Source organism: Lissotriton vulgaris, chromosome 8 (genome assembly GCF_964263255.1).
Source record: "Lissotriton vulgaris chromosome 8, aLisVul1.2, whole genome shotgun sequence".
Classification (NCBI taxonomy): domain Eukaryota; kingdom Metazoa; phylum Chordata; class Amphibia; order Caudata; family Salamandridae; genus Lissotriton; species Lissotriton vulgaris.
This window is the reverse complement of record NC_141696.1, coordinates 1,172,370,803-1,172,384,274: the sequence shown is the minus strand read 5'-3', so window position 1 is coordinate 1,172,384,274 and position 13,472 is coordinate 1,172,370,803. Positions and strand designations below refer to the sequence as shown.

At 44.5% G+C, this 13,472-nt stretch overlaps 1 protein-coding gene across 1 annotated transcript in view; it reads left to right on the top strand.

The window, feature by feature from the left end:
* The window catches only part of INTS6 (integrator complex subunit 6), a 462,066-nt gene that overhangs the window by 335,332 nt on the left and 113,262 nt on the right, over window positions 1–13,472 (top strand). Inside the window, exon 11 of the mRNA XM_086935031.1 lies at window positions 12,922–13,032. Coding sequence (XP_086791157.1) covers window positions 12,922–13,032 — 111 coding nt within the window. The remainder of the gene's footprint in view (window positions 1–12,921; window positions 13,033–13,472) is intronic.

Here is a 13,472-nt window from a genome sequence, read left to right as displayed (position 1 = left end):
GAAAACATGGCCTTGGCAAGTAAAAGTCCACCCACTGAGGAAGATGATGATGAGCAGAAAGTGGATGAGGTTGGCACGGACTACACACATAACCCTTGAGAAAGCAGCACCACTTGGAGCATTCCTAGCAGTGCTTCAGAAGAGGTAGACTTCCTTTGCGACCCCTGGCCTCAGAGGAGGCAATGGTTTTGTCCTCTCTGAGGCCAGGGGTCGCAAAGGAAGTGCCAGGACTAGCAGAGGCAAGCTAGAGGTCAAAGCTGTGATCCCGGACTACTCCAAAATGACGTCCATGCTACACCTGTCGTCCCTGGGCTGTGGAGACAAGGACCAAAGATGTCCTGCAACGCCTGAACTCACCTGCTGATTCAGTCCGACTGGCCTCCTGGCTAGAGTCTGCAGCCTCTTTTCGCAGTGAACGATCTACATTGAAATACATTGGACTCCTGATGCTGTTTAGCACCCTACACCTGGCCGGCCCCGTGCCTCTGTTGGTGTACTACTAGTGCTGCCTTGGACCTTGCCCACTACTCACTTCAACTCCTGGAGATTGGTCTTACAAGTCACTGCACTATACCGGTTTCCAGAAATTGTTCTTCCGTACATAGGATAACATTGCAAAACTCAAATTGCGCTGTCCACTTTTTAAAATGAAAATAATTTTTTAGTCTTTTTTAAAGTACTTACCTGAAAGATTTTTCTCTGATGCCTAAACATATATAAAGATACTTGCTATTTTTTATAAATTGAAGTGGATCCTCTTGTTGTGGTATTTATTGATCATTGTCTGTATTTGCAAATGTCTTGCACTCCTTTGTGTTAAGCCGAAGGCTGCTAGACCACACTACCCCCTAATAAAGCTCTTTGGGATTGCATAGGCAGCCCCTGTCCACTCATAAGGGAACCCCTGGACACACTGCACAGTATATCAGATTCTTGATATGTCACATAAAGAGCACGCTTCCCACAAGCCCAAACACAGTTAAAAGATAATTTGCTGTTTTCCTTGAATGTGTGCACACTGGGAGCTGGGAAAGGATTTAGGCACAACCCCTTTTTGGTGTGCATGGAGATCAGGAGGGATGGGCAGCTCCTACACAGACTGTGACAGCAGGGACAGAGCTGTCAGGAAGTGCTTAATTTTATGAGTCCCCAGAGTGCCTTACAATAAGAGATATTGAAATAGGTTTGAAATGCTCACAAAGTAATTGAGGTAAAATATAGAAAGAAAAATGTTGAGACGAAAATGTCCTCCACATGGTAAAGTGACTTTCACTATTGACCTAAGTATCTTGACTGCATGCAAAACTGATATGATTTTTTTTCCTTTTTAGCCCCAGCACAAAGATATTTTGTGTGCGTGCTGTGACTTAGGCCCAAAATTAACCATGATGCCCAGTGCCTGGCTCTGAGGTCAGAAGGGGCGCCAAAAGCATATTCTCTAGGGGACATGTGACCACACTCTGTTTCGTTTAGAACATGTACTGTTAGCCTGGGTGGCACCAGGTTATTTTTTAAATCCATGCTATTGGATATGCCTTTTTACCTGATCCAAGATGAGTGCACAATGCTTACATGCCCGCTTGTGTACACTTGCCCCTACATGTCATGCCTAGCCCCTGCATTGGCAAACCTGCATGTAGGTCTAGTGCATGTGTGTACACATAGAATGTTAGGAGGACTCTGTTTTAGTGTGTGAATACTGAAACCAGTGTGATCCATTTTAGATTGCCCCTGTTTTAACATGGCACCCGGTGGATTTTTCTAATAGTTTCCCAAGAAAGTGCTAGTGAATTACCTGCAATTTTGAAGTGGAGGGTTTGCCCTTAGACACTGAGGTTCCAAACTTCTTAACTGACCTAGGATGGGGGTACTCAGAGGAGTACTCTAAGAGCTGCTGTGATTTAGGACTGGTATAGCGGATAGCCAGTCTCCCAGAGGCGAGAGGATATCCCCTCAAGTCCGCTCCTTGTGCTGGAGACTTAGACATGGGAGCCTCCCTTCCTACAGAGATTGGTACTTGTCTTGTAGGAGCTGTCTGCCTGAGAAGCTCAGTGCTGAATCCAGAGAGGAGCAACACCGGACAAGCAGATTGCTGTATGAGTTTGGAGTCACCCTAAGTGTGCCTGAGAGTCTGCCGGGCTCGCTCTGGGCCCACTATGAAACCATGTGAACCACGACTAAACGGCCTACCCACTCCGGCAAAGTGCTGCAGAGGAAGACTAGAGTACCCATGCTGATTCTTTTGCTGCCTCGTGAGGACCGTGCACTGTGACCATGCTCTGAAGGAAGGAATCCCTCTAGTGCGATTCTCATATCTGCTAGATAAGTGTCTTTAGTGTGTTGATGCAGCTTTTATCAGCCCGATCTGGAAAGAAGGCGGTGGAACTGCCTTTAAGAGCCTCTTCAAGTTAGATTATGTGCCCTCTGCACGTAAAGACTGCATACCTGTTCTTCGAGATTTGGGTGTGCATCACCCCAAGAAACGCTAACAGAACATAGATTACTTGGCTATTAGATTGTGATGGGACTTTGTTGGGATTATTGCTAGCCGCTTAAGAGAACTGCCTGGTTAAAGCATATGGACTACCCTACGGGTCACAGAACTTGGGAAGGCTGCTCCATTTCACCACAGTGAAGCCAGCAGCTGTGCTTAAATCTAAAGCTTCTTATTGTCTGTGTAGTAGCCAGCCCATAGCACCTTTGGAATACCTTCTATGTAAGCGATGTAAGGCTGCCTAGTGTTTATATATATATATAGTATTGAAATGTGGTGTGAATAAAGTACTTTTTTTCTTAAATGAAAAGTACTGGACTGACAGTCATATTGTATCCTATGTGAGACTATTTAATTTAGGAGTCTCAAGCCCCCCATTCTTGATGCACCTTGGACTCCTTGCCCTTGTTACAATGAGTGCAGTGTTTTAGGGGTGTATTAGGACCAGTTTGCAGCTCCAACGTAGTACAGGTGCCAGGACACCAAAGGCAAAAAGACTGCAATCCCTGTGGCTTTGGCAAGTATCCTGCCTAACAGGGTCTAATACCCAAACCAGGAAGAATAAACCAAGATGACAACAAATAAGAAAAAGATTGTTCCCAGCAGTCAAAATGATATGTTAAAAAAGTAAACTCTTTTATGCTACTACAAACCCTCAAAATGTGCAAGGGAGAGAATAAGCATCTCCAATACTTCACTCACAGACCCTCTAGTGCAGATGGATCCTACAGTTTTGGCAACTTATCGTCAATTAGTCTCACCAAAGCAGTCACAGGAAAACATGCTTTGCTGATGACTGTATGAAATGTTACAAACTTCCTAGAGTGGCAGTCTTCAGAGGCTCAAGACTAAAAACTTCATGTGTCCTTTAAATGGTTCTAGTCTAGATTTTCAAGCTCCAGAAGCAGCAAGATCCTGACACCATTGGGCAAGCGGCTCCTGCAATCACCCCACAACCTAAGGCTTGAATAGAAGAGGGGAAGAGCAGTATGATGAAAACGAGGAGATAACGTCACCCTTGCTATCCGTGACCTATTTTTCACATTGTAATAATCTTACTTTACTTTTTTTGTATGAAAAATGTTACTACTTTATCCTGGGTCTCATATTTGTAACTTTTTAAAATTCTCTTTTAATTGTTCTTGAAAGGTATTCAGTTCAGAGCTTTGTGTGACTAGTTCCACACATGGGATTGGTGCTGTGCTCCAGCGATAGTGCCCCCCCCCCTTGAATTTTTGCTGTTAAGTGTGGAATGAAAACTACTTCTCTCTTGCGAAGCGATTCCTTACACAGAACCACCAGCCTGATGTTTTTCTTTTTCTAGATTTTTTTCCTTCTCCATGCTAGCTTGTGTAGCTTATGTCTCAATGCTTCAGTTTTATACCAGACTTGAGGTGTGACACCAGCCGATATGTCTGCTGTGTGTCCTATATGTTAAATAAACATTTTTATTTGTTTTATTGCTTTTTAATTTTGGCATTGTTAATATACTAGTTAAACATCAGATGTAAGCTTGCTCTGACATTCCAGCGTTCAGAATGAGATCACTCAAAAACTCTAGTGTGCGTTCAGATCAAAGGTTGCTTCATCCCACTCGAGCCTTTCACCTTTATATTTGAGCAGAGAAGTTTGAAGGCAGATGGTTACAAGTGCCTATTCCACTGGAGAACAAGCATGCCTGATTCCAAGGATCCACATAGGCTTTCCATCTCTGGAAACGTTGACTCCCCAATGGAAGATAAATAGCTGTCCTCGCCAGATGGAGGTCATTCATACTGGCCAGTTGTTGAAAATGCAACCTACTTCTAAGATCGCACATTTTTTTTCTCCAGAAGCCATTGCACAGTGGTGTTAAAGCCCATGTGCCTTAATAGATGCACTGAACCCTAGTCAGCTGTTAAACTGTGGACTTGTGCTTGTCTCTTGTTGCATCACAGCAATGCACTGGGAGGTTGAAACCTTCTTCCTTCGTTCGTCATGTTTCGTGGTAACTCTTCTCTAAGATAACCTTTTGGGAATACCCATATTTTCTTGCCTAATTTGACATTCTCCTGATTCTTCCTCCCTAATGGTTGAGTTGCCCTCTTTAGCACAGCCCCACAGTTCTGGGGCCCCAAGGGAAAAGGAAAAAGGACATGCACCAAGAGGCACTTGACACTGATGCTTGCTGAATCCTCCTCTTCAACAGACACAAGAGGCAGTCCAAGTGGGTTACTTCTCCAGTGTCCGACTCCGTACATCATTCTCGCCATCATTTCTCTCATCAGATCATGGATGATAAAGCTATCTTAGGGTTTACTCTTCCTTTGTGGAAGGATTCCCAAAACCCCCACAATACTGGCAGCCCACCTCCACTGGACTTTGGTCCTCACAGGACATGCATTTCTGGAAGGGTTGACCCCATGGAAGACCGTTGTTCCAAACCTTCTCAGCACTATCCAGCGCACAAGACTAATCCCAACACATGGGATCAGTCTTGAATAGGGAAATAGCTTTGCTACCTTCATGTCTTTCCTCTTAGTGACAGACTGCTTGGATGCCTTGAAAACTAAACAATGAGTAAGAAAGTTGGCACTGGCTACTTCATATTGAGGCTTGCTTCAGCCAAGGCTGAACTGGTACAAGTGTCTGCAATGTCTGAAGTGTAACTGGAATAGTAGTTGCAAGTGACCTTGGTGATAACTGGCACTGCCCTCAGATCGGTGCCTGATCCCATTCTAACAAAATGGAAGGGCCATTCCACCTTGCCAGTGTTCATGTTGAACTATCCTCTGTTACTTTCTCTAGAGACCTATCTGGATACTGATTTGGGCAACAATAATCAAAGCATAAAGCTCATGCATTGTATTTGAGGCTATTTTGTGCCCCTAACACAGATCCAGCCTCTAGACATAGATACAGTACAATTCTTCACTAAAAACATTGCTCCAGATAGCACCAGGTACTAAAGCAGGCTCAAGAGTTGCTTAGAAAAACAGAAAAAAGCGTGCTTAAGAGTCCTAATCTTTAAATTGCTTGGCATCCACTAAATGGCCCCACATGGCTCACCTTGTTTGTCTCTGGGAACCTTGTAGCTTAGTCTGTAGTGATGATCTGGTCTCTAGGAAAGATAAGATTTCGTCCTCCCACTTGGGCAGAAAGGCAAAGAATCTAGGGTAAGGAATTCTAGTTTATCTGGCAGTTTGTCACTGAAACAAGCGAATATCAGTGAAAAGGACAGCAACAGTCTCCAACTATCGGATTTCGTTCAGCACACCTCCCTTCTGCCTTCATATATTCAAGAACAGTATAACTGTGCCCGCAGTCCTGGGGAAAAAGGCTTTCAGAAGAAACATGGTTGATTTAATTGGACTGCGTTGACACTGTTTCTTGGCCAAATAGAACTAGTACTTTTCTGTGCTCAGAAAAGAGTTGTTGACATTTTCAGATTCTCACTGACACCCAGGATAAAGATATACATATGCACTTCGATGGGAAGCATCAATTCAATCTTCCAGCGGGTGAGGTCCTAAAGCAATGCAAGACCAGAACAGTTGCAGCCAGTTCATGGGAAACTATCCAATCAGAAGCTCCCAGGTGTACTTTCCTCTGACCAAGGCATTCCATTGTTTCAGTACTATGATTTTCTTTTCCCAATAGCAACTAGCACATGCTTGTCCTCCTCTTATAAGCTTCCAGAGGTTAAATTATCCCATTAACATTTCTCCAGGGAGCACCAATCTGACCATGCCATCATTGGAGATGCACTGCTTTTGGAGGGTGGTGATGGGCAATTGCTACCATTGGGCTGAAATCACGAACCACTCCTGGGTTCCTTTTTAGTGATTCGACCGCAGGGCTTTCTAAACTGTTAGTCGATAATCTTTCTACCCCAGTCAGTCACCAAAGTAATTCTGTAGAAAGTAGAGAAGTTTCTCACACTGGATGGTTCCCAGTTTTCTTGTAAAAATGAATGGAGGTGGGCATCATGTGATACAGGATTTATACCAGCTGCACTAGTTTCTCTAACTCTAGAAGATAGAAATGCTGACTCTGGTTCAAGTGGCAGCAACAGTGCTGACAAGTGGTTGCAGTCTGAGGACCTGATGGATGTACATTTTCGTGTTCTCTTCATGTAGTACCACAGGCAGTTCCTCATCTTCTAGGGAGAAAACTCTCAGTAAAAGATAATTGTCCTTCAATCTAAATGCATTTTTTTGTGTTGGCTTGTGGTTGAGTACAGTATTTTTTTGTTCATACTCTTTTCTTTTTCACCAGTGATTACTCCTTAAATGCCCCTTCTCCTGTTTCACATACTCCATGGTACTATGTTTATTTCTAAGGTGATGATTGGGAAATAGATCCACAACCTGGTGAGGGAAACGTTACCAAATTGTAATACTAGCTATGTAGGATGGATAGCTTTCTCATATTAATAACTGACCCACCCATCCTTCTGAATAAGTTACCTTTGTGTTTAGTTGTTGCTGCTACTGCAAAGATAAAATTGAAAGCCTGCACTCTTATGTGATAGTTGCTCTTCCAAATAAGTGAATACTGGGTTGTGTATTTGATTTTAAAATTAGTTTCACACTTTATTTCATTAGGTTATGTTACGTTGATGTGTATATTGCAGTAATCACCCGAGAGGGTAATCAGGTGCTTGGGTTAGTGTGTAGGTGTTTGGTCCCCATGATCCTTATACATAGAGCCAGGTCTTCAGCTTCTTGCGGAACTCAAGAACTGAGGCGGAGGCGCTGATGTATGAAGGGAGTTTGTTCCATGTCTTTGGTACAATTTTGGAGAATCGGCGACTTCCAGTTTTTCTTTTGTGGATACCGTGTGTCTGTGCGAGAGAGAGTGAGGCAGAGCGTATGTGTCTGATTGGTGAAAGTGGTATGCAGCAGTTCAGGTATTGTGGTCCTGTGTTGTGTAGGGCTTTGTATTTGTGCGTGAAAATTTTGAATTGGATGCACTTGTGAATGGGGAGCCAGTGAAGCTTCCTGATGTGGGTGCGGCATGGGAGGCAGAGTGAGTCTTGTGGCGGGGGTGTAGGATTTGTTTGGAGATTCCGGCATAGTGTGTTTCCAGCCTGCTGCTAATAAGCGCTTGTGTGACAGTCCGTTTATTACCAAGGCAACCGTTTGAAGATCTTTCACAGCATGCGCAGGATGTGGAAGCAGGAGACTGCATTGACTTGCGCCATCAGGCTGAGCTTGTTGTCTAGGATGATCCTGGATTTCTTGCGTGATCTGGGGGTGGGGGGTCTTGGTCCTAGCTCCGACTGCCACCTGATTGAGCCCCTTGCGGAAGTCTTCTTGCCGAAGACCAGTATTTCCGCTGTGTCCGAGATGAGCTTCAGGCAGTTGTTTCAGTCAGTCTACTATCAATCAATCATGGGTTTGTAAAGCACATCTACTCACCCCGGGAGGGTCTCAAGGCGCTGGGCGGTGGGGAAGCAGATCCAGGATGTTCAAGGAGATCCGTCGAAGAGCCAGGTCTTGCGGTCTTTTGTGAACTTGAAGTGTTGGCGTTTGTCTGAGGTGGAGCGGGAGAGTGTTCCATGCCTTGGCCACGAGGAAGGAGAAGGAACGTCCTCCTGTTCGGGTCTTCTTGACGTGAGGACCCGTAGCAAGGGATAGCTGGGCCGAGCGGATGGATCTGTGGGGTGCATGAAATGTGAGGCGATGGTTCAAGAATGCAGTTCCGGTGTTGTGGAGGGCTTTGTGGTCATGCAGTTGGTGAAGTTGGTTCTGGTAGTGGTTGTCTTGTCTGTCGGGAGAGGATGAGTTGGGTGTCTGATGACGGTGATGTTTTGCGATCGGATGATGTTGCTGAGCTGTCATGTATATGTTGAAAAGGATGAGACTGAGGGACGATCCCTGTGGCACTTCGCATATCAGTTTCTTCATCTCCGATGTGAAAGGTGGCAGCCTGACCCTTTGGGTTCTTCCCGTATGGAAGGTACTGGTCCATTTGAGAGCAAATCCTTGCATGCCAATCTCATGATCTTTCTGAATCCTGATTGTTTTCTAGAAGATGGTGAAGTTGAGGTAGGTTGTGAAATACTTCTGATGGCCTTCTCAATCACTTTGACTGGATAGGGAAGCAGGGTGATGCGTCGGATGTTGCTCAGTTGATTCGGGTCAGCTATGAGCTTGAGTAGAGCATTGATTTTGGCAAGTTTCCATTCATCTGAGAAAGTGGTGGACATGGTGGAGGGGTTGATGTGGGTCAGGATGGTGCTGATTGGTATTGTTTCCAGGTTGTAGATGTGGATTCATGGGTATGTTTGGATCCCTAAGGTGGATGGTCTGCATAGTTGGCCCAGTGTCGTTTCTCGTGAGGGTTGTCCATTGTCAGGTGGCCATCTTGGTTGGTGGTGGGTCGGTTAGCAATGAATTCTCTGGGGTTGGTTTGGTGTGCAAAGTTGCTGTAGAGCAGGGGTCTTCAACCTGTGGGTCGTGACCCCCATGGGAGCCATGGAGGCATGGGAAGGGGGTCGCGCCCTTCATTTGCTTAAAGAAAACGTCCCAAACGTATTTAAAATGCTTTCCCTGGAGTTTTATTCAGGGACTCGCCTGTGCTGGGAAATCGAAGCCAAACAGACATCTAAACATGCCTTTCTACCAGTGTGTTGCTGGCCTGAAAGAAATGCAAATGTGCACAAGGAGTTAATCTGCAAATGTAAAGGATTTGCAGATTAACTCGTTGTGTTGTGCACATTTACATTTCTTTCAGTCCAGCAGCACACTGGCAGAAAGGTGGGCTTAGCTGTCTGCCTGGCTTTGATTTCTCAGGACAGGAAAGCGCTGTTCCAGTTAATAGACTGTGGCGTAACAAAACGTGAGGGGGCAACCCTACAAAATATGCTGAAGGGGCCCCCCTCACATGTGGAGGCTTTTGTTATGCCCCTGGTTGCTATGAGTAGCATACGCATCTGCCAAGCAAATGATGGCAACAGGTACCAACGTTCAGTATAACGCTGCACCAAACCCCACATCCTTATATAGGATTTTTGTTTGTGTTCAGTGTTTTGTGATTAGAGGAGCACTTTTCTGCATGCTATTTATTTATATTTGGCCACTTCTAAAGCGCTATATACAGGTGGGTAGCTCAGCGCTCACTCTTCAAAGACCATTTCTGCAAATCACTAACCAGTCATATAAAATCACAGGAGCCTTGTTGTGGAAAAGCCAGGTGTTTAGTAGCTCTCTAGTCTACATCCCATCAACGAGTGTTCTCTTCTCAGATTCAGTTTTGAGCCAGTTCTAGAGCATTGCTGCAGCCACTGGAAACCATCTTTCCCCATAAAGTTCTCTGAAACTTGGGAACCATAAATAACCAAGCTTTTTCTGGGCGCAGACAGCACTTAGGGATATAGAACCTAGATTTGTGGGTAAGAGGGCTGTGTCTAACGCCATATAATGCTTTATAAACTAAGCATATGTATTTCAAGTTAAACCTCTGAAAAACCTGAAGCCTATGTTTTTTATTTAGGCACTTTTAGAAAGACTTGGGTTTTTTAATGTTTAGTATGAGACATGTTGTGGCATTTTGTACTAATTGCAGTTTGTTCGAGGCTTTTGCAGGATCCCCAGATATACCGCATTACTGTAATCAATCCTCATAGTCACAAAAACATAGAAATTCTGTATTCTTTGCTGGATGTTGAACAGAAACCTAACCCATTTTAGTATTCTTAATTGAAAAAACCCACAGTTCTTAGTCATTGAGCAAATCTATTTATACACTGGTAGGTAAAAATTCAATCTGATAACCAGATTCTTCATCAAATGTGCAGTGGGGGACTGATCTAAAGAGACGACTCCCATGCTTTTCACAGAGGAAGTGGTCTCAACATTTCGACCTGTTTTCCCTACTATTCTCATAGTCCAAATCTTGTCTCGTGTTTTGTAAACACTAAACTAAAACGGTACGGTAGCTCAGTGAGTTGAGTGCGCATTGCTTGGAGCTGTGTGACCTGTAAATTGCTGGATAAAAGCAAGGAAACTTAATTCAGAGTTTCATCCGTCTAAAGTTGTTAAAGGCAGTGGCATTTTAAATGGATAAGACTATTAATTGTTTATTAAAATGTTCTATGTAAAAGTGCAGAAGAATTAGAAGATTGGTATACTGCTTTGTGATAATGAGAAAGGAATGTCTTTGTATGGTAATACATGCATATGCATGTCCTTCCAAACATGCGCCTGATGTACCAACATATCCGAGTTAAAAGCAAATTGTAAATTAATAGTTTCCGCCTAAAAGTTTGATTGGGAATCTCGGCATCAAAAAGTTTGAAGACCGCTGCTGTAGAGGTTTGTAATTTTCTTGTAGAAGAAATTAGATAGGTTGTTGCAGAGTTGGTGTGAGGCAGCAATATTGTTGACACTGACACTGGCGGAGGGCGAGGTGAAATCCTTGATGATCAAGATCTCCCCGCAGCTGTTGGAGTTTCCTTCGATGTGGTCCTTTAGTGCATTTTTTCTAGATGTCCTATATGCTGGTGATGGCATCTGAGTGTAGCCTTATTGGTAGTTCTATTGGTGGTGATATGGCTGGCTCTGTTTCCTTCCTAGCTGTTTACAGTGTCGCTTGGCGTTTGAGAGGTCTTCTGTGTACCAGCTAGCCTGCTTGTTTTGACCACTATGCCTGTTGTGTTTGATGGGTTAGAGGGAGTCTATGCAGTTCTCTATCCAGTTGATGTCCTTGTCAAGGTTGTCTGTGAGGCTAGGTTGATCTGTGCTGAGGGTGTTGAGCCAGTCTGCTGCTGTGATTTTGCCCCAGCTGCGGCTTGGATTTCTGAACTTGGTAGGAGTGTTGATTTAGAAGTGAATGATGGAGTTGTTGGTGTGGTGGCATTGTAAATAATGCGGCCGCTTGTGATGAAGATGGGGTCAAGTGCATGCCCTGAGGGGTTTGTTTCTGAGACGAACTGGGTGAATCCGATATTGCTCAAGCTTTCAAGGAGTGATGTGGAGGAGGAGTGATGTGGAGCAGGGGTCGTTTTGATCTTCCACGTAAAGGTTGAGGTCACAGAGGAGAATGTAGGCTCTGGAGTCTATTGCGAGCAGAACAATGTAGTTGGTGAGGAGCTTGGTAAATGTGGCTTGTGGTCCCAGTGGTAGGTAGGTGAGGGTTCAGTTCAGGGTGAGGTTTTTGGAGGTTTGTATCTTGAGATGCACGTGTTAACATGAATAGGGTGGCATTCTCTGTGGATGTGCATTTGAAGGATTCCTTGTAGATAATGGCCTTCCTCTTGGCTATGAAAGCAGTCCTGTTGAGCAATCTTGTAGCTCGCTGGAATTCCTGTGGCAATGTCAGGAGCCGATGAAGGGCTAAGCCAGGTCTCTGGGATGAACCGGATGTGCGGTGTGTCGCTGCTCAGCAAGTCCCACATTTAGGTCGTGTGCTTTCTGAGAGATCGTGTGTTGAGAAGCATGCATGCGAGTGGGTGTTGATGTGCGGGTTTGTTGTGACGTGTGGTGTAGGTTGGAGGTGTAGTTTTTGTTGGTGCTTGTGTACAGTGTGTGCTGGGTAGGTGTGTTGGGTGTCCATGTGTTTGTTGTGTGTGTGGGTGGCGGGCTGCTGGAGGACTGGCAGTGGGTGTAGATGAAGGCTCCTACTGTTTTTAGGTGTGGCAGCAGTTAAGGCAATGATTTCCGCGGTCTAAGGACCTAAGAAGTGCTACGAAGTATTGCTTGGTGGTAATCGGACTATGGTTCCGGGCGAGGGGCATGGGCAAGGTGGAGATGGGCTTGCCTTTGGTGCGCCTGCAGTGCGCGCGTCCACTAGACTTTGGTGTTGCAGCTGCTATTAAGTACGTATTGCAATTGGGGGTGGTGGGGGGAGTACAGGGCAAACGTAAGGAGATGATGGACGGAGCACTGAAACTTTTCAGACACTCACCCCCTGTCACAGAACTGGGTTGAATCCATCATCGTTCTTTAGCTCACTTCACCACCCCAGTTCAGACACAGCTAGATGCAAATTAGTCTTGACCCTGTGCCTCATGGGAACAGTCCAGCCCGAACCGCCAAGCCATGCCTTCCCTGGACCGGAAAAAAGCATCCTGTGACCGGTTTCGGGCTAACAGACCTCCTCATTCAGTCTAGCAGGAAAACCAGTAATGTAATTTCCTGTTCAGGTGAATAATGGGAGATCCAGTAATGTCCCTTGTGCTGATGGGGTATAGGATGGTGATGGTATTGTTTCTCTTGATTTGCCTCAGATAGAGCAAGTAAACTAACTAACTTTACATGATATATTAGTTTTGTGTGAGAGTTAATTGAACATAATAGTTTAGAATCCACCATTGCAGTAGGATTAGCAGCTGAAATAAATCATGATTTGTTTAATCTAAATTTCAGAAAATATTATTTTAAAATTGTAATAATCTTTTAAACTCTTGGTATAAAATATTGCTTTTCTTTTCTTTTTGTTAGCCCCTGAAAAAAGCTGTAGGAATGATGGGAGCACCAAACCTTATTGCCGACACTGGCGAATATGGACTTAGCTACAGTGTAATTTCATACTTGAAGAAGTTGAGCCAACAGGTAAAGTGAAAATACTGATTGCACCATCTCACTAGGATTGCACTCTCACAACCACCTGTTATGCAGGAGGTTTGCATGATTGCTGCCATATATTGTAGAATGGAAGTGTTTGGCAATAGGGACTTAGCCTGGTGGTGAATTTGCCATTGTACCTGAAAGAACTTTTCTGAGAAATGCAGTCTGTCCTAGAGCCTTCCAATGACTACGAGTGTGAAACCACTAGTCCTCGAGCTCATACCTATCCTTGAAGTTGTTACCGTGCTGCTGCAGGAAGTATGCTGTAATAACTAAAATAAATAAAATAAATAAAATAAATTTGTTAAGGGGTTTGTAATACTAACATTTATTTCTTAAATTCTGGTACTGTTGAGGGGGCATGGCTTGGCGCAGATGGAGTAGGGATCTCTGATCTGTGCTCTGGTGGCGAACCTCTTTCCAGT